The sequence below is a fragment of the Scyliorhinus torazame genome, chromosome 14, assembly GCF_047496885.1.
Source record: "Scyliorhinus torazame isolate Kashiwa2021f chromosome 14, sScyTor2.1, whole genome shotgun sequence".
Classification (NCBI taxonomy): domain Eukaryota; kingdom Metazoa; phylum Chordata; class Chondrichthyes; order Carcharhiniformes; family Scyliorhinidae; genus Scyliorhinus; species Scyliorhinus torazame.
In genome coordinates this window covers 185,251,284-185,278,614 of record NC_092720.1, presented here as the reverse complement: position 1 = coordinate 185,278,614, position 27,331 = coordinate 185,251,284, and the positions used below count along the sequence as shown (strand labels likewise).

At 46.2% G+C, this 27,331-nt stretch overlaps 1 protein-coding gene across 2 annotated transcripts in view; it reads right to left on the bottom strand.

The window, feature by feature from the left end:
- LOC140390267 (complement C4-like) overlaps nucleotides 1–27,331 on the bottom strand; it is a 184,481-nt gene that overhangs the window by 72,423 nt on the left and 84,727 nt on the right. For both annotated transcript variants that reach the window (XM_072475283.1, XM_072475284.1), the window contains 2 exons: nucleotides 22,919–22,994; nucleotides 4,773–4,926 (listed from right to left, as the gene is read on the bottom strand). In XM_072475283.1, coding sequence (XP_072331384.1) covers nucleotides 4,773–4,926; nucleotides 22,919–22,994 — 230 coding nt within the window. The remainder of the gene's footprint in view (nucleotides 1–4,772; nucleotides 4,927–22,918; nucleotides 22,995–27,331) is intronic.

Here is a 27,331-nt window from a genome sequence, read left to right as displayed (position 1 = left end):
AGACGGGTTCCCGGCGGACTTCCACAAAGAATTTTCGACAGCACTGGCCCCCGCACGCGGGAGATGCTCACAGACTCGCTAGCTAGGGGCACACTGCCACCCACGCTAGCACAGGCCTCAATCTCGCTGATATCTAAGGAAGATAACGACCCAACAGAATGTGGGTTATACAGACCCATCTCACTGCTGAAGGCAGATGACAAAATGCTGGCCACAATCCTAGCCAAAAGGCTAGAAGACTGCATACCATAAGTGGGCACAGTGGATTTTGTCAAAGGTAGACAGCTTACCTCGAACGTCAGGCACCTGCTGAACGTGAAAATGACCCCATTTGGAGAGAGAATGCCAGAGATGATCATCTCCCTAGATGCAGAAAAGGCCTTCCATAGGATCGAATGGAAATACTTCATCGAGGTACTGGAGCGGTTCGGGCTTGGAACAGTGTTCAACTCCTGGGTAACACTCCCATATAACGCTCCCATGGTGAGTGTACGGACCAACAACACAACTCCCGATACTTCCAGATGCACAGAGGCATCAGACATGGATGCACACTGTCCCCGCTGCTGTTCGCTCTAGCGATCGAGCCAGTAACAATTGCGGTCAGATCAACAAAAAGCTGGAGGAGGATCCGAAGGGGCGGCAGAGAGCACAGAGTCTCACTCTATGCAGATGGCCTGCTCCTCTACATTTTGGACCCATAATCATAGAATTTACAGTGCAGAAGGAGGCCATTCGGCCCATCGAGTCTGCACCGGCTCTTGGAAAGAGCACCCTACCCAAGGTCAACACCTCCACCCTATCCCCATAACCCAGTAACCCCACCCAACACTAAGGGCAATTTTGGACACTAAGGGCAATGTATCATGGCCAATCCACCTAACTTGCACATCTTTGGACTGTGGGAGGAAACCGGAGCACCCGGAGGAAACCCACGCACACACGGGGAGGATGTGCAGACTCCGCACAGACAGTGACCCAAGCCAGAATCGAACCTGAGACCCTGGAGCTGTGAAGCAATTGTGCTATCCACAATGCTACCGTGCTGCCCAGCATGGTAAAAGCAGCATGGACGGAATCATCGCGCTCCTGAAAGAGTTTGGCGCCTTCTCGGGCTACAAACTCAACATGAGCAAAAGCGAGATGTTCCCAGTACACCCACAAGTAGGGGGGCAGCACTAACAGGACTGCCGTTTAAACAAGCCCAACACAAATTCCGCTACCTGGGGATCCAAGTAGCCCATGACTGGAAAAGGATCCACAAGTGGAACCTCACCAGTTTGACAGAGGAAGTAAAAAAGGACCTGCAAAGATGGAACACACTCCCACTCTCCCTCGTGCGGAGAGTCCACACGATCAAAATTAATGTACTGCCCAGGTACCTCTTCCTACTTAGATCCATCCCAATCTACATCCCCAAGGCCTTCAAACTAATCATGGCGTTGGCGGGGGTGGGGTGGGGGTGGGGGGGGGAAGGGGGGGGCGCGGTTGGGGTGGGGGGGGTTGGGGTGGGGAAGAATGCTAGAATCCAAAGAAGGTCCGACAGAAAACAAAATGCAGGGGGGCTAGCCCTCCCAAACCTACAATTCTACCACTGGGCGTCGATGGCCAGTGAACAAGAGGATGGGTCAAGGAGCCCGAAGCCGAGTGGATGCGCGCGAAAGAGGCCTCCTACATGCAGACCTCCCTCCGGGTCCTCGCCATGGTGGCACTCCCATCCCCACCCAAAAACCACTCCAGCAGCCTGGTGGTGATAGCCAGCCTCCAGTCCTGGAATCAACTGCGGCAGAAATTTGGCCTGACCAAAATGTCGGACAAAGCTCCCATCTGCAACAACCATAGGTTCACACCAGCGCTGACTGATGCCACCTTCAAAAAGTGTGGACTGAAAGGAGGGACACTGACAGTCAGGGACCTATACACGGGCAGCAGGATCGCAACAATGGACAAACTGATGGAGAAATTCCAGCTAGCCAGGTGAATGAACTAAGGTACCTGCAACTCAAAAGCTTCCTACGAAAGGAGACAAGGACGTACCCACAACAGCCATGACAGACATTACTGGAAGAGTTACTGGACGCAAGCATCCTAGATAAAGGGAACTGTAGCGACATGTATGACCGACTGGTAGAAAGGGCCGACACCGTACTGGATGCAACAAGAAAGAAATGGGAGGAAGACCTGGGGATTGGAATAGGGTGGGGACCCTGGAGCGAAGCACTGCATAGGGTCAACTCCACCTCCACGTGCGCAAGGCTCAGCCTGATGCAACTAAAAGTGGTACATAGAGCCCACTTAACAAGAAGCCGTATGAGTAGGTTCTTCCTGGAGGTGGAGGATATATATGAACCATGCCAAGGAGGCCCGGCCAAACATGCCCACATGTTCTGGTCTTGCCCCAGATTTGCGGGGTACTGGACAGCCTTCTTCGAGGCAATGTCCAAAGTGTTGGGGATGAGGGTGGAGCCATGCCCGAACGTGGCGGTCTTCGGGGTATCAGATGAGCCAGATCTATTCCTGGGGAGGAGGGCGGACGCCACTGCCTTTGCCTCCCTGATTGCCCGCCATAGAATCCTGTTTAGCAGGCGGTGAGCAGCATCCCCCCAAAACTGCAGATTGGTTGTCCAACCTCTCAGAATCTCTATGAATGGAGAAAATCAAATTCGCCATCCGAGGGTCAGACGACGGCTTCCACGGAACGTGGGAGCCATTCACCCAATTGCTCCGGGACCTGTTTGTGGCCAACGAACAAGCAGAAGAATAGCCATGTAGCCAAGAATCAGGGGAAAGTAGCCAAGGCATGAGAGGGAGGGATAGACCGGGAGGCAAAGGAATGATAGCCGGAAGGAGGGCATGGGAAACAATAACAAACTTGGCATCTACAGGAACAGAGAACACGGAAAATCCAGGCGAAAGACGAATGGCTGAAGCGGAGGTGCACGCGAGATGACAATGGCAGCGAAATCCGTCCAGGAGAAGTAAGTTACAACACCAACACCAGACCTATTCGCGTATTGCCCACTGTAATTGTTTCTACGGCACCCAAATGTAATCTCCCCCCCCAGTTCCCCCCTCCCACAAACAGATGCCTACTTATGTGTTATAAATAATATTGCCAATTGTACAGAGTTGCTGCTGTTGAACTGGTGCATAATACCTTACAAGTTATATTATTTTATTTTTTATTTCCTTTTGATTATTTTTTAAAACATTTTTTGGTATGTTTGTGTGTGCCCTTCTCTTCTCTCTCTCTCTCTCTATATATATCTTGCTTTGTATACATAACGGTAAATATACTTTGTTCAAAAACCCAATAAAAAACATTTATTTTTTTTAAATTGTATTGATGTGGAGAGGAGATTAAATTGTATTGATGTAGAAAGGGATTAAATTGTCTTCAAGTACAGAGGAGGTTAAATTGTATTTATGTGGAAAGAGATTAAATTATATTCAAGTAAGGAGATTAAATCGTATTGATGTAGAGAGGAGGTTAAATTGTATTAATGTAGAGAGGAGATGAAATTGTATTGAGGTAGAGAGGAGAGTAAATCACATTGACATAGAGAGTCGATTAAATTGAATTCAAATTGAGGAGATTAAGTTGTATTTATGCAGTAAGAGATTACATTGTATTCATGTAGAGTGGAGATTAAATTGTATTTATGTGGAAAGAGATAAAATTGCATGCAAGTAGAGAGGAGGTTAAATTGTATTGATGTGGAGAAGTGATTAAATTGCATTCATGCAGCGAGGATATTAATTTGTATGCATATGAGAGGAGGTTGCATCTTATTCATGAAGAGAGGAGGTTCAGTCATATTTATGCAGGGAAGATGCTAAATCGTATTCATGCACAGAGAAGGTTAAATCATCCTCGTTTCGAGGGGAGGTTAATTCGACTTCATGTTGAGAGGAGTTTAAATCCCATTCATGTAGACTGGAGTTTGAATTCTATTCACGTAGTCAGGTAATTATATTGAATTCATATAGAGAGTAGGTTAACTTCTATGCATCTTAAGAGGAAGTTAAATTGTATTTCTGTAGAGCGGCGAATCTCTCATATTCTTGTGCAGAGGACGTTACATCCTACTCTTGTAGAGAGGAAATTCATTCGTATCCATGTAAAGAGCAGAGTAAATTGAAAAGGAGTCTGCCTGGGCAATCGGAGAGGAAATATGCTTTTAACAAAGCTGGGTTGTCTACCTCAATAACGTAGCTTACTACATTGCCTTAAACTTATTTAAAAATAAAACTCTTTCAGCACCGCAAGAGGGTTATCAAGCTAAGTACGCGAGATAGACGTGAATGCTGTGCAAAGCGTAAAATGGCAATAATGCCTTGCCGAGCCAGCCGATCACATTGCTCCACGCATTTCCTTCCCTTAATTTTCATTTGTCCTTCCCTCTGTTTGTCCCTACCCACATTGTGCCACCCTGTCCATACATCCGTCTGTCCGTCCCTTCGTCCTTCTCACCACCCACTCACTCATCCAGTCCATTGGAGGGAAGTTAGAGAGATTTGTTTTGGGCGATTTCGGACCAGCGATACGATTTAATCTCCTGTCTACATCATTCACTCCACCTGGTTTTTAAGTTGCCTTGAAAATAAGCAAACTGAATATGGAGCCCGCAGTATCACATGAAGTCCATTTGATCTCTCTACTCTTAAGCGGGAAGACCAAGAAATACAATGGTGTCCAGAGGGCGATTGCGTTATCACGGAGGATTATGCATGCTGATGTATTGGAGATCTAGAATAATGGAACCATTTACCTGTAATCTTGAAAACACAGGGTAATTATCGTAAAACTCTCCATTTGCTTTCTGATTGTTCAGCAAAAATGATACAGATTGTTGAATGTCAACTTTCTTTACATCGGTTTGACTCATTGCTAGTGAGAGAATCTTAACAATATATGCGGTTAACCTGAAATTAAAAAAAGGATTGTCAGAAAATCCGATAATGTCTGAACACTACTTTATTCAATTATTGTGCCTTGCAATTGAACTCAAAGCCACAATTGCAATGTTGACTGTGGTCTGTGGACTGTGGCCAGTGGACTGAATTGTTAAATGTAAATAATCTCAAACTAGAGTTGCATTCTCTCGAATCGATTATATGGGGCCCGTGCTAGCCCCATAACGGTCAGTAAATTGGTCCAGGTGCGACGCCAGTTTTGCTGTTGTAGAACTCCGTGAAACATGCCCGGCATCAACAGTTAAGGAATGAAGAATGTTCCTCCTGCAGGATGTTTGAGGAGAGGATGCCGTTAGTGTCCCTGCTGATTTTACCTGCAGGAAGTGCAGTCATCTCCAGCTCCTCCAAGACCGAGTTAGGGAACTGGAGCTGGAGTTGGATGAGCTTCGGATCATTCGGGAGGCAGAAGGGGCCATAGGTAGCAGCTTCAGGTAATTAGTTACACAAAAGATTGGAGATAGATGGGTAACTGTAAGAGGGACTGGGAAGAACCAGTCAGTGCAGGGATCCCCTGCGGTCGTTCCCCTGAGTAACAAGTATACCGCTTTGGATACTTGTGGGGGGGGGACATACCAGGGGTAAGCCATGGGGTACGGGCCTCTGGCACGGAGTCTGTCCCTGTTGCTCAGAAGGGAAGGTGGGAGAGGAGCAGAGCATTAGTAATTGGGGACTCGATAGTCAGGGGCACAGATAGGAGATTTTGTGGGAGCGAGAGAGACTCATGTTTGGTATGTTGCCTCCCAGGTGCAAGGGTACGTGATGTCTCAGATCGTGTTTTCCGGGTCCTTAAGGGAGGGGGAGCAGCCCCAGGTCGTGGTCCACATTGGCACTAACGACATAGGTCGGAAAAGGGACAAGGATGTCAGGCAGGCTTTCAGGGAGCTAGGATGGAAGCTCAGAACTAGAACAAACAGAGTTGTTATCTCTGGATTGTTGCCCGTGCCACGTGATAGTGAGATGAGGAATAGGGAGAGAGAGCATTTAAACACGTGGCTACAGGGATGGTGCAGGCGGGAGGGATTCAGATTTTTGGATAACTGGGGCTCTTTCTGGGGAAGGTGGGACCTCTACAGACAGGATGGTCTACATCTGAACCTGAGGGGCACAAATATCCTGGGGGGGAGATTTGTTAGTGCTCTTTGGGGGGGTTTAAACTAATGCAGCAGGGGCATGGGAACCTGGATTGTAGTTTGAGGGTAAGTGAGAATGAGAGTATAGAGGTCAGGAGCACAGATTTGACGTCGCAGGAGGGGGCCAGTGTTCAGGTAGGTGGTTTGAAGTGTGTCTACTTCAATGCCAGGAGTATTAGAAACAAGGTAGGGGAACTGGCAGCATGGGTTGGTACCTGGGACTTCGATGTTGTGGCCATTTCGGAGACATGGATAGAGCAGGGACAGGAATGGATGTTGCAGGTTCCGGGGTTTAGGTGTTTTAGTAAGCTCAGAGAAGGAGGCAAAAGAGGGGGAGGTGTGGCGCTGCTAGTCAAGAGCAGTATTACGGTGGCGGAGAGGATGCTAGATGGGGACCCTTCTTCCGAGGTAGTATGGGCTGAAGTTAGAAACAGGAAAGGAGAGGTCACCCTGTTGGGAGTTTTTCATAGGCCTCCTAATAGTTCTAGGGATGTAGAGGAAAGGATGGCGAAGATGATTCTGGATATGAGCGAAAGTAACAGGGTAGTTATTATGGGAGACTTTAACTTTCCAAATATTGACTGGAAAAGATATAGTTCGAGTACAATAGATGGGTCGTTTTTTGTACAGTGTGTGCAGGAGGGTTTCCTGAAACAATATGTTGACAGGCCAACAAGAGGCGAGGCCATGTTGGATTTGGTTTTGGGTAATGAACCAGGCCAGGTGTTGGATTTAGAGGTAGGAGAGCACTTTGGGGACAGTGACCACAATTCGGTGACGTTTACGTTAATGATGGAAAGGGATAAGTATACACCGCAGGGCAAGAGTTATAGCTGGGGGAAGGGCAATTATGATGCCATTAGACGTGACTTGGGGGGGATAAGGTGGAGAAGTAGGCTGCAAGTGTTGGGCACACTGGATAAGTGGGGCTTGTTCAAGGATCAGCTACTGCGTGTTCTTGATAAGTATGTACCGGTCAGACAGGGAGGAAGGCGTCGAGCGAGGGAACCGTGGTTTACCAAGGAAGTGGAATCTCTTGTTAAGAGGAAGAAGGAGGCCTATGTGAAGATGAAGTGTGAAGTTTCGGTTGGGGCGATGGATACTTACAAGGTAGCGAGGAAGGATCTAAAGAGAGAGCTAAGACGAGCAAGGAGGGGACATGAGAAGTATTTGGCAGGAAGGATCAAGGAAAACCCAAAAGCTTTCTATACGTATATCAGGAATAAGCGAATGACTAGGGAAAGAGTAGGACCAGTTAAGGACAGGGATGGGAAATTGTGTGTGGAGTCTGAAGAGATAGGCGAGATACTAAATGAATATTTTTCGTCAGTATTCACTCAGGAAAAAGATAATGTTGTGGAGGAGAATGCTGAGCCCCAGGCTAATAGAATAGATGGCATTGAGGTACGTAGGGAAGAGGTGTTGGCAATTCTGGACAGGCTGAAAATAGATAAGTCCCCGGGACCTGATGGGATTTATCCTAGGATTCTCTGGGAGGCCAGGGAAGAGATTGCTGGACCTTTGGCTTTGATTTTTATGTCATCATTCGCTACAGGAATAGTGCCAGAGGACTGGAGGACAGCAAATGTGGTCCCTTTGTTCAAAAAGGGGAGCAGAGACAACCCCGGCAACTATAGACCGGTGAGCCTCACATCTGTAGTGGGTAAAGTCTTGGAGGGGATTATAAGAGACAAGATTTATAATCATCTAGATAGGAATAATATGATCAGGGATAGTCAGCATGGCTTTGTGAAGGGTAGGTCATGCCTCACAAACCTTATTGAGTTCTTTGAGAAGGTGACTGAACAGGTAGACGAGGGTAGAGCAGTTGATGTGGTGTATATGGATTTCAGCAAAGCATTTGATCAGGTTCCCCACGGTAGGCTATTGCAAAAAATACGGAGGCTGGGGATTGAGGGTGATTTAGAGATGTGGATCAGAAATTGGCTAGCTGAAAGAAGACAGAGGGTGGTGGTTGATGGGAAATGTTCAGAATGGAGTACAGTCACAAGTGGAGTACCACAAGGATCTGTTCTGGGGCCGTTGCTGTTTGTCATTTTTATCAATGACCTAGAGGAAGACGCAGAAGGGTGGGTGAGTAAATTTGCAGACGATACTAAAGTCGGTGGTGTTGTCGATAGTGTGGAAGGATGTAGCAGGTTACAGAGGGATATAGATAAGCTGCAGAGCTGGGCTGAGAGGTGGCAAATGGAGTTTAATGTAGAGAAGTGTGAGGTGATTCACTTTGGAAGGAATAACAGGAATGCGGAATATTTGGCTAATGGTAAAGTTCTTGAAAGTGTGGATGAGCAGAGGGATCTAGGTGTCCATGTACATAGATCCCTGAAAGTTGCCACCCAGGTTGATAGGGTTGTGAAGAAGGCCTATGGAGTGTTGGCCTTTATTGGTAGAGGGATTGAGTTCCGGAGTCGGGAGGTCATGTTGCAGCTGTACAGAACTCTGGTACGGCCGCATTTGGAGTATTGCGTACAGTTCTGGTCACCGCATTATAGGAAGGACGTGGAGGCTTTGGAGCGGGTGCAGAGGAGATTTACCAGGATGTTGCCTGGTATGGAGGGAAAATCTTATGAGGAAAGGCTGATGGACTTGAGGTTGTTTTCGTTGGAGAGAAGAAGGTTAAGAGGGGACTTAATAGAGGCATACAAAATGATCAGGGGGTTGGATAGGGTGGACAGTGAGAGCCTTCTCCCGCGGATGGATATGGCTGGCACGAGGGGACATAACTTTAAACTGAGGGGTAATAGATATAGGACAGAGGTCAGAGGTAGGTTCTTTACGCAAAGAGTAGTGAGGCCGTGGAATGCCCTACCTGCTACAGTAGCGAACTCGCCAACATTGAGGGCATTTAAAAGTTTATTAGATAAACATATGGATGATAATGGCATAGTGAAGGTTAGATGGCTTTTGTTTCGGTGCAACATCGTGGGCCGAAGGGCCTGTACTGCGCTGTATTGTTCTATGTTCTATGTTCTATGTTCTTGTTAAGAGGAAGAAGGAGGCCTATGTGAAGATGAGGTGTGAAGTTTCAGTTGGGGCGCTTGATAGTTACAAGGTAGCGAGGAAGGATCTAAAGAGAGAGCTAAGACGAGCAAGGAGGGGACATAAGAAGTATTTGGCAGGTAGGAACAAGGAAAACCCAAAAGCTTTCTATAGGTATGTCAGGAATAAAAGAATGACTAGGGTAAGAGTAGGGCCAGTCAAGGACAGGGATGGGAAGTTGTGTGTGGAGTCTGAAGAGATAGGCGAGATACTAAATTAATTTTTTTGTCAGTATTCACTCAGGAAAAAGAGAATGTTGTGGAGGAGAATGCTGAGACCCAGGCTTTAGAATAGATGGCATTGAGGTACGTAGGGAAGAGGTGTTGGCAACTCTGGACAGGCTGAAAATAGATAAGTCCCCGGGGCCTGATGGGATTTATCCTAGGATTCTCTGGGAGGCCAGGCAAGAGATTGCTGAGCCTTTGGCTTTGATTTTTATGTCATCATTGGCTACAGGAATAGTGCCAGGGGACTGGAGGATAGCAAATGTGGTCCCTTTGTTCAAGAAGGGGAGTAGAGACAACCCCGGCAACTCTAGACCGGTGAGCCTCACGTCTGTTGTGGGTAAAGTCTTGGAGGGGATTATAAGAGACAAGATTTATAATCATCTAGATAGGAATAATATGATTAGGGATAGTCAGCATGGCTTTGTGAAGGGTAGGTCATGCCTCACAAACCTTATTGAGTTCTTTGAGAAGGTGACTGAACCAGTAGATGAGGGTAGAGCAGTTGATGTGGTGTATATGGATTTCAGTAAAGCGTTTATCATAGTCATAGAATTTACAGTGCAGAAGGAGGCCATTCGGCCCATCGAGTCTGCACTGGCTCTTGGAAAGAGCATCCTACCCAAGGTCAACACCTCCACCCTATCCCCATAACCCAGTAACCCCACCCAACACTAAGGGCAATTTTGGACACTAAGGGCAATTTATCATAGCCAATCCAACTAACCTGCACATCTTTGGACTGTGGGAGGAAACTGGAGCACCCGGAGGAAACCCATGCACACACGTGGAGGATGTGCAGACTCCGCACAGACAGTGACTCAAGCCAGAATCGAACCTGGGACCATTGAGCTGTGAAGCAATTGTGCTATCCACAATGCTACCGTGCTGCCAAATGTGTTTGATAAGGTTCCCCACGGTAGGCTATTGCATAAAATACGGAGGCTGGGGATTGAGAGTGATTTAGAGATGTGGATCAGAAATTGGCTCGCTGAAAGAAGACAGAGGGTGGTGGTTGATGGGATATGTTCAGAATGGAGCTCAGTTACAAGTGGCGTACCACAAGGATCTGTTCTGGGGCCGTTGCTGTTTGTCATTTTTATAAATGATCTAGAGGAGGGCGCAGAAGGGTGGGTGAGTAAATTTGCAGACGACAATAAAGTCGGTGGTGTTGTCGACAGTGCGGAAGGATGTTGCAGGTTACAGAGGGACATAGATAAGCCGCAGAACTGGGCTGAGAGGTGGCAAATGGAGTTTAATGTAGAGAAGTGTGAGGTGATTCACTTTGGAAGGAATAACAGGAATGCGGAATATTTGGCTAATGGTAAAATTCTTGGAAGTGTGGATGAGCAGAGGGATCTCGGTGTCCATGTACATAGATCCCTGAAAGTTGCCACCCAGGTTGATAGGGTTGTGAAGAAAGCCTATGGTGTGTTGGCCTTTATTGGTAGAGGGATTGAGTTCCGGAGTCATGAGGTCATGTTGCAGCTGTGCAAAACTCTGGTACGGCCGCATTTGGAGTATTGCGTGCAGTTCTGGTCACCTCATTATAGGAAGGACGTGGAAGCTTTGGAACGTGTGCAGAGGAGATTTACCAGGATGTTGCCTGGTATGGAGGGAAAATCTTCAGAGGAAAGGCTGATGGACTTGAGGTTGTTTTCGTTAGAGAGAAGAAGGTTAAGAGGAGACTTAATAGAGGCATACAAAATGATCAGAGGGTTAGATAGGGTGGACAGTGAGAGCCTTCTCCCGCGGATGGAAATGGCTAGCACGAGGGGGACATAGCCTTAAACTGAGGGGTAATAGATATAGGACCGAGGTCAGAGGTAGGTTCTTTACGCAAAGAGTGGTGAGGCCGTGGAATGCCCTACCTGCAATAGTAGTGAACTCGCCGACATTGAGGGCATTTAAAAGTTTATTGGATAAGGATATGGATGATAATGGCATAGTGTAGGTTAGATGGCTTTTGTTTTTTGACTTCCCATGTCGGTGCAACATCGTGGGCCGAAGGGCCTGTACTGCACTGTATCGTTCTATGTTCTATGTTCTAACTTCGAAGTGTATGTTTGTAAGAAGAAGCTAGATATAGCACTTAGCGTGAAGGTGAGCAAATGATTTCGGGGGGAAGACGGAATTAGGTTACGGAGTTTGATCATCAGCCATGAACATAATGAATGGCGGAGCACGCTAGAAAGGCCAAATGGCTTCCTCCTGGTACTGTTTTCCATATTTCTAAGTCTGTAATCGGGTGGAAGACAGGATATATGCATTGACAAATGTCTTGGGGGGTGGAACCTTCGGCAGTCGTAATGGGACAAGTATAGAAACAAATGATGTCGCCAATGGCAGAATAATGAACAGGTCCTGTCCGGGATCGAAACACAGAAAGAAAACAGAAATTCCACAAGATTACAATTCCAAGATTACGCAAAAAGAACAAGGGACCTGCCAGTATAAAATTTGCAGTATTGAAATTTTGAATGATTGAATCCAGAAGGCTATATCGTACCTCATGGAAATCTAAAGTGTTGTTCCTCGAGCTTGTGTTGTGCCTCATTGAGACATTACCGGAGGATGAAGTTACAGATGGTAGCACGAGTCAAAAGTGGAGATAAGACATTGGTTGGCTGTTTATTGTTTGGGTCATGTTTGTGCACTGAATAGAAATGTTCCAAAACGCAATCATCCACTATGCATTTGGGCTCCCCAGTGCGCAGGATATCACATTGCGAACAACGAATACAACATTGTTCATTGACAGAAGTGCACACAAATTGTTACTTCGCCTGGAAGGAGTTTTTAAAGTCCTGCACAGAGAGGAGGGAAGTAACAAGTCTTACAACACCAGTTTAAAGTCCAATATTGTTTCAAATCACTAGCATTCGGAGCACTGCTCCTTCCTCAGGCGAATGAAGAGGGGGGTTCCAGAAACATTTATATAGACAAAGTCAAAGATGCAAGACGATACTTTGAATGCGAGCATTTTCAGGTAATTACATCTTTTCAGATCCAGAGAGAGGGGTAACCACAGGTTAAAGAGGTGTGAATTGTCTCAAGCCAGGGCAGTTGGTAGGATTTTGCAAGCCCAGGCCAGATGGTGGGGAGCGAATGTATGGCGACATGAATCCAAGGTCCCGGTTGACGCCGTATTCATGTGTGCGGAACCAGGCTATAAGTTTCTGCCCTGCAATTCTGCGTTGTCGCGTGTCTTGAAGGCTGCCTTGGAGAACGGTTAACCGAAGATGAGAGGCTGAATGCCCTTGACTGCTGAAGTGTTCCCCGACTGGAAGGGAGCATTCCTGCCTGGCGATTGTCACGTGATGTCTGTTCATCCGTTGTCGCAGCGTCTGCATGATCCTACCAACGTACCACGCTTCGAGACATCCTTTCCTGCAGCATATGAGTAGACAACATTGGCCGAGTCACATGACTATGTACTACGTACCTTGTGGGTGGTGTTCTCACGTGTAATGGTGGTACCGATGTCGATGATCTGACACGTCTTGCAGAGATTGCCATGGCAGGGTTGCTGTTCTGAAGGCTTGATAGTTTGTTGCAAACAATGGTTTGTTTGAGTTTGCACGTTTGTTTGAAGGCAAGTAGTGGGGGTGTGGGGATGACCTTGGCAAGGTGTTCGTCTTCAGCAATGACGTGTTGAAGGCAGCGAAGAAGATGTCGTAGTTTTTCAATGCTGACATCTCCACATCGCAGAGGAGAGAGGCAGTGAAGGTGCAGGCATTACATGTACTGCGCTTCAAATGAAAAATGTCGTAGGAAGCTTTGGTGGCACAGAAGGAATGGAACAAGGAATTTTCCAGGGAATGGCAGTGGAAGTGGAACAGAGGGGAAGAAATGTTTGGCGCTGGCATTATGTGGGAGGTGCTAAAAAAAGCGGAGGTGGTCCATCGAATAAAGGCTGGAGGGATAGAAGGGGAGGGCACCATGGAATCCTCTAGTGGTTTTCGGAGGCAGGGGAATGGGTGAGACGATAAATCTGGGAAATGGCTCAGTCATGTGAGAGCCCTGCCGATAAGCGTGGGAAACCCTTTTTTTTGTTGAGCAATAAAAGAGGATATTTCGGACACAGCAGCTTGTATCGTCAGGCAAAATAAAAACTATGGGAATTTAATGGAGTTCAGACATCAAGTACAGTGTGAATGTGTGTAGTTGAGGTATCTCCGAGTATTAATTGGTTTATGGCCTATAGCCAGACATGGCGACAGAGAATTTGGGGAAGTGAACGTACCTGTTGGGGATAAATTACGTGACCGTCAGAGAAGGGCAGAAATTCGAAGTGTCCAGGATGAAGATGTGCATTCTGGGTCAAGAACACGGAATTGCAGCGAAAAAATCATCAATGTTCTGGAAAAATTGTTTCGGGTGGAGGACCAGAGCAAGAAACCTTCCACTTGTGCAAAAAGGCCACCTCAGCTGGGCTCCACCTGGACACCATAACAACCCATTTGATTTGGGAAGAGTGCAGTGAGAGAAAGTCAAAGTTGGTCACAAAGAGTTCAGGTTAAGCCCAGCAGAGGTAAATGGAACGCGGTTGGAAGAAGCTGAGATCCCTCAGGCTTTTCTGGCGAAGGATGGAGGTACCGGGTGTCGGGTTGTCCATGGTGAAGGCGAGATGGTTACAATTAAGAAAGTTGAATCTATTGAATTGACGGAGGGAATGAGTGACATCCCAGATTCTAAGTGGGGGAAAACCAGACAGAGCGGGAAAACAAGTCACGCGAATCAGAAATTAGTTCAATTGTGGATGAAGTCAGACTAAAGCAAAAGGTTTTCCAGAGGAATGATGTGGGAGGATGTAGGGAAGGAGGCAGAATCGGGATGTTTGGAAATCTAAGAGGTGGGAGGATGTAGGGAAGGAGGCAGAATCGGGATGTTTGGAAATCTAAGAGGTGGGAGGATGTAGGGAAGGAGGCAGAATCGGGATGTTTGGAAATCTGAGAGGTAGCATGTGGTACAGAGAATATCTTCATAAGAGATGCGCTCAGTGGTAATCCTGGAGACCATGCAAGATATTTGATGGTCACTTTACAGTACGGGCGGAAGTCGGAGAAGATCCAGAGAGTTGATGTTCAGCCTCTGATTGACAGAGCTTGGCATGATCGACATTACTATCGCCCTTGGCAGCCGCTGAGTTAAATATGTCGGTGGTGCATCTGTTGGAATAGATTCCAGAATGTTGAGCAGGAGTCACGTGAGGGGAGCGGAGAAATTAAGATGGCCAATGGCATACCGGCATTGCTTAATGAAAAGAGAAAGAACGGTTACGAAACCAGAATGAAGGGTTCCAGTTAGAGGCAGAATATGAGAGATGGATGTAAATGTCTGACCATTGAGGGGAGGATTGCTGGATTAAGTGCGTGCATACAGGAGAAGGGACTTCATTGAGCTGGACTGTCAAGAGAAAGTAGAGTCATTTCTTTAGGACAGTTTGGGACGGAGGCGAGGTCGGGGCATTATGTCAGATCAAATGCAATATGTAATGATACATTCTGATTAGGGCAGGTTGGATTGTAGCGGAGGAAGAGAGGGTTTTTATACTGTATGCAAAGCGGCGCATGCCATTGAGCGTGGGTCTCTGAAAGTGGCAAGAATGACTGTTCGAGGAGTTTTGAATGTCTAGGAGATACCTGCGCCGTGGGCGGATACTGAATGTGAATGTCACCAGCAGCCGAGAGCCTCATTCAGATCCAATCCTAAAAAAGCTACACGGGGAGAAAAAGCAATGTGCAGTCAGAAAGGGGGTGGGCGGGGTGGGTTAATGGAGTCAAGATAATATGGAGCGGAAAGAATAGAAAATGCCGCCATTCTGCAACCAACTAAGCAATCTGTCCAATGATGAGGGAAATGAAATGATTGGAGATTCAATCAGAAACCATTCAAAAGTATTAAAAATTAAACAGGAGACATTGTGGCCTGATTTTAAAAAACAAATCTTCCACAGAGTCAGGATTCAGAGAGTTTAAAACATTGCATCCTTGTTCATGCAAGGATGCGAAGGTAAACACAATTGCCACTGGCCGGTCAGTTGCACTTTGGTGTCGAGAAATCTCTGAAAACAATAATTCGGAACAAACTTAATCGTCCACTGTCCCTGGCTCCTTCACGTGCAAGAGGTGTGTTCAGTTGCAGCTCCTGTTAAACCGCTTGATGGCTCTGGAGCTGTGGATGGACTCACTTTGGAGCATCCGCGATGCTGAGGACGTCGTGGATAGCACATTTAGCCAGTTGGTCACACCGCAGGTGAAAGGTACTGAGGGAGATAGAAAATGGGTGACCAAAAGACAGAGCAAGTGTAGGAAGGCAGTGCAGGTGTCCCCTGCGGGCATCTCCCTGCAAAACAGATATACCGCTTTGGATACTGTTGAGGGAGATGGCTCACCATGGGAAGGCAGCAGCAGCCAGGTTCATGGCACCGTGGCTGGTTCTGCTGTGCAGCAGAGCAGGAAGACAAATGGCAGGGCTATAGTGATAGGGGACTCAATCGTAAGGGGAATAGACAGGCGGTTCTGCGGACGCAATCGAAACTCCAGGATGGTATGTTGCCTCCCTGGTGCAAGGGTCAAGGATGTCTCAGAGCGGCTGCAGGACATTCTGAAGGTGGGAGGGGGGGGGGGGAGAGAGGATGGACAGCCAGCTGTCGTGGTGCACATAGGCATCAACGATATAGGTAAAAAACGGGACGACGTTCTGCAAGCTGAATTCAGGTAGTTAGGAGTTAAACTAAAAAGTAGGACCTCAAAGGTAGTAATCTCAGGATTGCTACCAATGCTACGAGCTAGTCAGAGTAGGAATGTCAGTATAGATAGGATGAATGCTTGGCTCGAGAGATGGTGCAAGAGGGAGGGAGTAAAATTCCTTGGCATTGGAACTGGTTCTGGGGGAGGCGGGACCAGTACAAACCGGACGGTCTGCATCTGGGCAGGACTGGAACCGATGTCCTAGGGGGGATGTTTGCTAGAGCTGTTGGGGCGGGTTTAAACTAATGTGGCAGTGGGATGGGAACCGATGCAGGAAGTCAGAAGGTAGTAAAACAGGGACAGAAACAAAAGGCAGTAAGGTGGAAGGTGTAAGGCAGAGAAGCCATAGTCAAAAATGAAAAAGGGCGACAGTACAAGGTACAGTGACTGAGGGGAGCTTAGTGAATAGTTCCAGTAATACTAAAAGGAATAAAACAGGAAGTAAAAACATTAATGGTAAGCAACGCGGCAGGTTGTTACATGAAGATTATGGGTTCAACGACAAGGAAAATTAGGAGAAATGTTAAGAGGAATTATAACTTAGGAGAGGTTACTGATCGAGGTGTTAAGATTCAAAACAGAGGTATAAAAGCCAACATAAATTTACTTTACCTGAATGCTCGTAGTATTCGGAATAAGGTAAATGAGTTGATGGCGCAAATCATCGTGAATGACTATGATTTAGTGGCCATTCCTGAAACATGGTAAAAGGATGGTCATGACTGGGAGTTAAATATCCGAGGGTATCAAACTATTTGGAAGGACAGAGTGGATGGTAAGAGAGGTGGTGTAGCTCTGTTATTTAAGGATGGCATCCGGGCAATAGTAAGGAATGACATCAATGCTATGGAGGATAAGGTTGAATCCATTTGGGTGGAAATCAGGAATAGTAAGGCGAAAAAGTCACTGATAGGAGTAGTCTATACGCCACCAAATAGTAACATTATGGTGGGTAGGCAACAAACATAGAAATAACTGATGCATGTGGAAATGGTACAGCAGTTATCATGGGGGATTTCAATCTACATGTCGATTGGTTGAACCAGGTCGGTCGAGGCAGCCTTGAGGAAGAGTTTATAGAATGTATCCGCGATAGTTTCCTAGAACAGTATGTAATGGAACCTATGAGGGAAGAAACGGTCCTAGATCTGGTCCTGTGTAATGAGACAGGATTGAATAATGATCTCATAGTTAGGGATCCTCACGGAAGGAGCGATCACAATATGGTGGAATTTAAAATACAGATGGAGGGTGAGAAGGTGAAATCAAACACTAGTTATATGTGCTTAAACAAACGAGATTACAATGGTATGAGAGAAGAACTAGCTAAGGTAGACTGGGAGCAAAGACTTAATGGTGAAACAGTTGAGGAACAGTGGAGAACCTTCCAAGCGATTTTTCACAGTGCTCAGCATAGGTTTATACCAACAAAAAGGAAGGACGGTAGCAAGAGGGAAAATCGACCGTGGATATCTAAGGAAATAAGGGAGAGTAACAAATTGAAGGAAAAAGCATACAAAGTGGCTCAGGTTAGTGGGAGACTAGAGGACTGGGAAATATTTAGGGGGCAACAGAAAGCTACAAAAAAGCTATAAAGAAGAGTAAGATAGATTATGAGAGTAAACTTACTCAGAATATAAAAACAGATAGTAAAAGTTTCTACAAATATATAAAACAAAAAACAGTGGCTAAGGTAAATATTGGTCCTTTAGAGGATGAGAAGGGAGATTTAATAATGGGAGATGAGGAAATGGCTGAGGAACTGTACAGGTATTTTGGGTCGGTCTTCACAGTGGAAGACACAAATAACATGCCAGTGACTGATAGAAATGAGGCTATGACAGGTGAGGACCTTGAGATGATTGTTATCACTAAGGAGGTAGTGATGGGTAAGCTAATGGGGCTAAAGGTAGACAAGTCTCCTGGCCCTGATCGAATGCACCCCAGAGTGCTAAAAGAGATGGCTAGGGAAAATACAAATGCACTAGTGATAATTTACCAAAATTCACTAGACTCTGGGGTGGTCCCGGCGGATTGGAAATGAGCAAACCTGACACCACTGTTTAAAAAAGGAGGTAGGCAGAAAGCAGGTAATTACAGGCCAGTGAGCTTAACTTCGGTAGTAGGGAAGATGCTGGAATCTATCATCAAGGAAGAAATAGCGAGGCACCTGGATGGAAATTGTCCCATTGGGCAGGCGCAGCATGGGTTCACAAAGGGCAGATCATGCCTAACTAATTTAGTGAAATTGTTTGAGGATATTACCAGTGCGGTAGATAACGGGGAGCCAATGGATGTGGTATAACTGGATTTCCAGAAAGCATTTGACAAGGTGCCACACACAAGGTTGCTACATAAATAAAGATGCATGGCATTAAGGGGAAAGTAGTAGCATGGATAGAGGATTGGTTAATTAATAGAAAGCAAAGAGTGGGGCTTAATGGGTGTTTCTCTGGTTGGCAATCAGTAGCTAGTGATGTCCCTCAGGGATCAGTGTTGGGCCCACAATTGTTCACAATTTACATAGATGATTTGGAGTTGGGGACCAAGGGCAATGTGTCCATTTTGGTAGCAATAACAGCAAAAGGGATTATTATTTAAATGATAAAATATTAAAACATGCTGCTGTGCAGAGAGACCTGGGTGTGCCAGTGCATGAGTCGCAAAAAGTTGGTTTACATGTGCAACAGGTGATTAAGAAGGCAAATGGAATGTTGTCCTTCATTGCTAGAGGGATGGAGTTTAACACTAGCGAGGTTATGCTGCAATTGTATAAGGTGTTAGTGAGGCCACACCTGGAGTATTGTGTTCAGTTTTGGTCTCCTTACCTGAGAAAGGACGTACTGGCGCTGGAGGGTGTGCAGAGGAGATTCACTAGTTTAATCCCAGAACGGAAGGGGTTGGATTACGAGGAGAGGTTGAGTAGACTGGGACTGTACTCGTTGTAATTTAGAAGGATGAGAGGGGATCTTATAGAAACATATAAAATTATGAAGGGCATAGATAGGATAGATGCGGGCAGGTTGTTTCCACTGGCGGGTGAAAGCAGAACTAGGGGGCACAGCCTCAAAATAAGGGGAAGTAGATTTAGGACTGAGTTTAGGAGGAACCTCTTCACCCAAAGGGTTCTGAATCTATTGAATTCCTTGCTCAGTGAAGCAGTTGAGGCTCCTTCATTCAATGTTTTAAGATAAAGATAGATAGTTTTTTGAAGAATAAAGCGATTAAGGGTTGTGGTGTTCGGGCCGGAAAGTGGAGCTGAGTCCACAAACGATCAGCCATGATCTCATTGAATGGCGGAGCAGGCTCGAGGGGCCAGATGGCCTAATCCTGCTCCTAATTCTTATGTTCTTATGTTACATGGACAAATGTGGTTTCATTCAGGATATCGAGAAAGCGGTTCTTAAGGGAAAATCAAGTTTAACTAACTTTCTGGTGTTTTTTTCAGGAGTTAAAAGAAAGGGTTGATGAGGGTAATGCTGTTGGTGCGGTGTACATGTAGATCCGAAAGGTGTTGCAGAAAGACTTTGAAGAAAAGGGACATCCCATGGAGTAAAGTGGACAGTGGCAACCTAGAGATGGAATTAGCTGAACAGCACGACCTAAAGAATGATGATTACTGAATGTTTTTCTTGCTGCAAGTTAATTTGTAATGGTCCTCCCCAGGGGTCAGTATTGGAGCTACTGCTTTTCCTGATGTATAGTAATGGCTGAAACCTTGGTGTATAGCGGGCAATTGCAAAGTTTGTGGAAGATTCAAAACGTGGAAATGCTGTAAACGGCGAGGAGGATGGTGCAGAAACGCAAATGTTATAGAGTACGTGGTAGACTTGGCAGGCATGTGGCAAACTAAGTTCAGTGTGAAGAATTGTGATAATTCATTTTGGTAGGAAGAACATGGAGAGACAATATAAAGTAAAGGTGACAACTCTAAAGAGGTTGAAGGAGCCGAGGGCTCTGGGTGTGTATGTGTATAATTCATTGATGGTGATAGGGCAAGTTGAGGACGCAACTATTAAAGCAAACGGCATCGTGGGTTTCAAAATCTTGGCATAGAGTAAAAAACGAAGAGGTTAAATTGAGCATGTGAAAGTCACGGGTTTGACCTTAGCTGGAGTCATCCATCACGTTCTGGGTGCCACATTTCAGGAACGATGTGAAGTCATTGTAGACTATGCTGAATAGTTTCAAGGGAATAGTTCCGGCGATGAGAATTGTTAGTTATGGCCATCGACTGGATAAGTTAAGAGAATTTTCCAAAGAGGGAAGAAGACTGAGGAGATTTGATAGAAGTACATAAAATTATGAGGGATCTGGAGAGAGTGGATCGGAGGAAACTGTTCCCGGGAGTGAAATAGTCCAGAAGGAGAGGAAGGCAGATTTACAGTAATGAACAAAAGAAGAAATTGTGACATGAGGAGAAACTTCTTACACAGCGAGTGGTTAGACTTTGGAATGCACTGCCTGACAGTGTGGTGCAAGGAGATACAAGTGAAGCATTCAAAAAGGAACAAGACTTTTGCTTGGAGAAGCAAGAATGTGCAGGGTTGCGGGGAGAAAATGGGGGAAATGATACGAGGTGAGTTGGTCATTCGGAGGGCTGGTGCAGACATGATGGCACAAATGGCTTCCTCCTGCGCCATGACAATTCTGGGAAATGATAAATGAACTGTACGTCAAATGCCGGGGGGATTAACCGGCAGGTGAGCCCAACATAATACGAAGAATTTTCCGAAACCTTTTATCGAAGATTCGAAACGTGTTTCTGGAAATGACCAATTCCTGACACTGCTCGCAATTCAGATACTGGAATCACAAAACTGAGAGTCCTGGAGAAGTGGCGAACTTTTCACATATGGAGATATGTGTCGAATTTCTATGCTCCTTTTCATCTGCTCATCCCAATGTTGCATTAGCACAGAAGGAACTTTGGCTCAGAGTGACTGTTGCATATTGCTGACACTTTGCACGCAGCAAGATCCCAAGGAGAACAGTCCGTGATGAAAATACATCACCGTTTTAGTCAAGTTGGTCGAGAAAAATATAGATTGGCCAAGTCACTGGGAAGAACTCACTTGCTTGCTCGATGTGAAAACAATAACATTCATTCTGCGCAAACACGCAGGAGACGTCAGCTTAGCGCTTCCTCAAAATATGGTACCTTCAGCAGTTAAACACTACCTCGGCACTGTCACTCCGAGAATGCAGTGCGCTCCCAGTACTGCCCCTCCAAATGTGTAGTGCTCCCTCAGCACTGCTCTACCAACGCTCTCTTGGTACAGTTTTCCAACACGGACACGATTGTCCGAATAGCCTTCTTCTGCCCTGTAGTTTTCCCTGTGTCCAAATTGGTTTTGGCAGAATCACATCATCTGCCTGTCGAATAGTCGCCCACTTTCTCTCTTTTTTTGAAGTCCGTCGAACCGAATATCAGACGCAGTGCCGCTTGATACGGTGCCACGGATTCTGTGCTGAAGTACAAGTTCAATTTCGGTCTCAAGATATTTTATTTATCCATTTTTATATCCTGATATTTATTCTTATATCCCATATTTATTCCTGAAAGGAATTCAGGACCGGCATGTTCCTGTGAGGAAGAAGGAGAAATACGGCAAATTTCGGGAATCTTGGATAACGAGAGATATTGTAGGCCTCGTCAAAAAGAAAAAGGAGGCATTTGCCAGGGCTAAAAGGCTAGGAACAGACGAAGCCTGTGTGGAATATAAGGAAAGTAGGAAGGAATTTAAGCAAGGAGTCCTGAGGGCTAGAAGGGGTCACGAACGAAAAGCCATTGGCAAATAGGGTTAAGGAAAATCCCAAGGCTTTTTACAGGTACATAAAAATCAAGAGGGTAGCCCGGGAAAGCGTTGGCCACTGAAGGGTCGGCAAGGGAATCTATGTGTGGAGCCAGAGGAAATGGGCGAGGTACTAAATGAATACTTTGCATCAGTATTCACTCAAGAGAAGGAATTGATGGATGTTGAGTCTGGAGAAGGGTGTGGAGTTAGCCTGAGTCACATTGAGATCCAAAAAGACGAGGTGTTGGGTGTCTTGAAAAATATTAAGGTAGATAAGTCCCCAGGGCCTGATGGGATCTGCCCCAGAATACTGAAGGAGGCTAGAGAGGAAATTGCTGAGGCCTTGACAGAAATCCTTGGATCCTCACTGTCTTCAGGTGATGTCCCGGAGGACTGGAGAATAGCCAATGTTGTTTCTCTGTTTAAGAAGGGTAGCAAGGATAATCCAGGGAACTACAGGCCGGTGAGCCTTACATCAGTGGTAGGGAAATTACTGGAGAGAATTCTTCGAGACAGGATCTACTTCCATTTGGAAGCAAATGGACGTATTAGTGAGAGGCAGCATGGTTTTGTGAAGGGGAGGTTGTGTCTCACTAACTTGATAGAGTTTTTCGAAGAGGTCACAAAGATGATTGATGCAGGTAGGCCAGTGGATGTTGTCTATATGGACTTCAGTAAGGCCTTTGACAAGGTCCCTCATGGTAGACTAGTACAAAAGGTGAAGTCAACACAGGTAGAGAAGGTAGTCTAGAAGGCATACGGCATGCTTGCCTTCATTGGCCAGGGGATTGAGTATAAGAATTGGCAAGTCATGTTGTAGCTGCAACATAATTAGATCCATTTGACTATTAAACCCCTCTGAGCGGACAGGCAAACTGAGGCACTTAGGCATCAACATTTGAGATGTGGATAACTTGCTGGTGAACTACATGTGAACGGGGCAAGCATAAACTTGAAGTACAACAAAATCTCACCATGTACTGCCGGGGTAATGGCTGTGTCCTCCATATGATCCATCGTTCCCTTTGAGTTCCAGTATCCTCTGGTACCCTGCAACAAATAATGCACCATTTGATAATTGTGCTGAATCCCTACTGCTGCCATTACCTCTCTCAATCGTATTGTTGGCTGTTTCGTTCCACCCTTTCAAATACATCTTTATTGTTCAGGAGATGCCAGGTGAGCAGTGCTTAGATACCAGGGTTGAGACTTGATACAAACGGCAGTCTTTACAGATTGGACTGGCTTCAGATTAATAAGGTGGAGCCAAGGTTCCCCCTGCGAGAGTAACTAGCACAATGGGGGAGGTGTGAAACATAAGCAGAAAGTGCTCAGCAAGTCAGAGAGAAGGAAACTGAGTTACCACTTCAGACCAGTGGCATTTTACCTTCTTCCAAAAGTAATATCGGCCTGAATCGGGATAAGAATAAACCTATACCCTCCTGCACACATAGAGACCCACATTCACACATGCACATCAACAGTTGCACTCACATTTCCACACAATCTAGTCGACACAGGCACATACATAGGCTTGAACAAATAGCCTCTCTCATCTGAATATCACATATACACACAATCTCACACGTATCATCTCACGCATCCTCACACGCCTATGTGCTTTCCATGTCACACACGTGCAGTGTCTTACACATTTTCACACACACACAGGCTGTCGCACACATTGCCACACACAACCTCTCGGATTGCAGAGAGGCGGTATATTTGGAACTGAGATGAAGACGAGCAACGTCTTCAGAGGGTGGCAAATTTGTGGAACTTGCTTGCTCATAGTGCTATGAGTACTACTAGAATAATCAAAATGTTTTAATGGTATATTTTAATTATTTTGACGGATACTGGAATAATAATTGTGTGAATGGAAACGAGGAGCAAGCGTATGGTCAGGAAATTGTCTGTTGAAATCAGGTTACTTACAGTTCAACACAATTGGGGGAATAGCAGGATCTGGTTCTTTAAATGGGATGGGTCAAGTGAACCAAGTGTCACAAGGGAAACATTTAAGGGCAGTAATCCTAGCATCAGAGACGGTGAAGATGTATAAAGGCGACTGGAACATGGAGGCGAAGAAGGGTGCATGGTTTTAGAAATGTATGTGTACTTTACCAACGAATGTTGCTGCAAGGTCATAGTTAAAGCAGAGGTAATTGTGAAATTGAATGGTCTAAAATCGAAAACGACGCGGTGTTATTTAGATTGCCTGCACTTGTATTATATAAATCACTGGCACCAGATTAATACCCCATGGATATTGAGGGAAACAGGGGCAGGAATTGTCGAGGCACAGTACTGTCCACGCCCTTCTAACTGTCCTTAGATACAGGGTTGCGCTGGGTGACTAGCGAATAACAAACACTACACCTTTGTTCAACTAAACGTTTAAAGGTGAGCCAAGAGGCTGGCAGGTTAGCGAAGTGTAGGGGAAGCATTTAGAATGATAATTCAGGAGAAAATCAACCATCATTTGGCCAAAATTAGATTAATTAAGATATTTAAGTTAACAAGAAATTTAACCCCCTCTGATCCCATAGTGGGTTGATGAGCAGATGCTGTGGTGGTCGTATAATTCCCCCCCAAAATTGATAAACTGCTGCACAATAGGGTGTCAGCAAAGTTCGAGGTAGTGCATTGAAAGGGCCTATAACAGCACGGGTGAGTGACGAGTAACAGACTGAATTGGTTAACATTTGTTTTTCTAAATGGCTGAATGTATATAGTAGGGTTCCCTGGGTGTTTGTTCGAACCCTTGATTTTCTTGATATATAATATACATATAAAATATAGGGAATAATCTATAAATTTCAGATGATACGAAGGTGGGAGGATTGTGAATCGTGAAAAGGATAATGCTGGAGTACAAGATCACCTGGGGGGGGGGGGGGGTGTTGGTGGTATGTGCGACCATGTGCTGGATGAAATGTAATGCAGTTACTTTGGCAGGATATAGGAGAGGAGATAAGGTAAAATAATTGGAGCAATCCCAAAAGGGGCTGCAGCAGCAAAGGAACACGAGGGCAAGTATGTCCAAAAATCATTCACGTTGGCAAGGTTGGATGAAACAAAACGACAAATTATGTGTACTAGACCCTGGCCTTCATAAATAGTGACTCACTCTAAAAACTCTTGTGATTTTCTGTCCAGGACCTAATATTTTCCAATGAAATAAAGAGGCAGCAGAATACCAAGGAATGATTCTACCAAGCTAACCGGACTTAAGCATGGCTCAGATGCGATATCGTGGTGGTGTAGCAGTGTTATCACTTGGCTAGTAATCCAGAGACCCAGAGTAGTGCTCTGGAGACCCTGGTTCAAATCACGCAAACGATAGATGGTGACATTTGATTTAATTAAAAATCTGGAATTAAAAATCTATGGTCATTTAAAAAGCACCAAGAAATCCCTTGTCTGCCGATACCTGTTTTCCAGTCCAAAATGATGTCGTTGGCTCTTATATGCCGCCCATAAAGTGGCCGAACACACTACTCAGTCGAGAGACTGTTTGGGATGAGAAATGAAAATCGGAGAATTCTGAATGGCCAAATTACCTAACAACACATCTTTGGACTGTGAGAGGAAACCGGAGCACCCGGAGGAAACCCACGCAGACACGAGGAGAACGTGCAGACTCCGCACAGACAGCGACCCAAGTAGGGAATCGATCCCGGGACCCTGGAGCTGTGAAGAAATGGTACTAATCACTGTGCTACTGTGCTGCCCACATTTGGTGGCGCCCGCTCAAGGTGGTATTTTCTGTTGATGGAAAGAGTTCAAGGAGTATCTGGAGAAAATGTTACTCCTCTGGTGTTGCTGGTGGACGGATCCATGAACGAGGAGTGGGACGAGAAGAAAAGAGCTGCTGGAACAGAAGAGTCTTTGAGATGCGCCACAGGATAAGATGGAGAATGGAAAAGAGTTGTTCTACCTACCCAGTGTTCAACGGAACAGCTAGTGGAGTTTTTGAACGCCAAGTTGAGTCTGCCGATGAAGGAGGCCCAAGAAGACCTGGCCAAAGTGGAGGAACAGATCAAAGTAGCGACCGAGAGAGCGGAGGAAAGGCTGATATCCCAAAGCCAGTCTACTCAGAGGTGGCAGAGGAGCACGAGGAAGAGTTGGCCTCGTTGGAGGCCGAGGTGGGGCTAATGCGGGAGACCCAGAAGAGGCTGAAGGAGAAGATGGAGGATCTGGAGAACTGCTCCAGAAGATAAAATTTGAGGATTGCGTGGATGCCCAAAGGCATCGAAGGTGCGGAGGCAGGCACGTACGTGGCCTAAATGTTGGAGCAGTTGAATGGGAAGGAACCGTTGACCGGCCCGTGGAAGTCAACCGAACACACAGAGTACTGGTGAGGGGGCCACAAACGGGCGAGCAACCCAGGGCGATAGTGATGCGGGTGCACCGCTTTCTGGATAAGAAGAGGATCCTTCGGTGGCCGAGGCAGATGAGGAAGTGCACCTGGGAAGGGAAAGAGCTGCGTGTGTACCAGGACCTGGGTGCAGGACTGGCGAAGAGGAGGGCCGGGTTTAATCGGGTCAAATTGCCCTCTTCAAGAAGGGGGTGAAGCTTGGGGTGCTATACCCAGCCTGCTTTTGGGTGGCTTTCCAGAAGCGCGAGTATTATTTTGGTAAGCCAGAAGAGGCGATGGGGTTCATGAGGGACAATGGACTGTCAGGAGAAAGAGAACATTGAACTATGAAGGAGTTTGTGTGTGTGTTTCTTTGTTTGTTCTCTGAAAACGTTTACCTTTGAAGTGTTTCTTTTGGAGGGCCGGCCTTTCATGGGGAAACATCAAGGGTAAGAGCATCTTTTGTTGCTTTTTGGGGGAGCGTGGATGGGGATGGAGGGGAATCGGTTGGGGTGTGCTTGGGAGGGCCCACCATGCTAGCTGGGCGTGTTAGTTAACGGGAGTGCAGTGGGGGATTGTCAGGAGGTAGGTGTAGGGGAGGGGAATGGGGTTGATATTTTGTTTTGGGAGAAGGGGAGAGGGGAGGATTGCCGACAAGGGTCTGGTTGAGGTGGCACAGTTGTAAAAGGATCAATGACGGTGGACATCCGAGGGTGGGCCTGGAGTGTCAAGTGACATGGACGGGAGGGGGGGGGAACCAAAAAGGGGTATGATTGATCACAGCGAAGGGCGGCAGGGATTCGCCCGACCAGGCTGGTCACATGGAGCAAGAGGGGAGCTAGCGTTACCGAATATAATGAACTCCTACTGGGCAGCGAACATCACCATGGTTAGGAAATGGGTAGTAGGGGAAGGGTCGGGGTAGGGTGGATGGAGGCAGCGTCTTGAAGGGGAACGATCTTAAGGGTTTTGTTAACAGGGTATCTTCCTTTCTCACCAGCAGGTACTACGTGAGCCCAGTAGT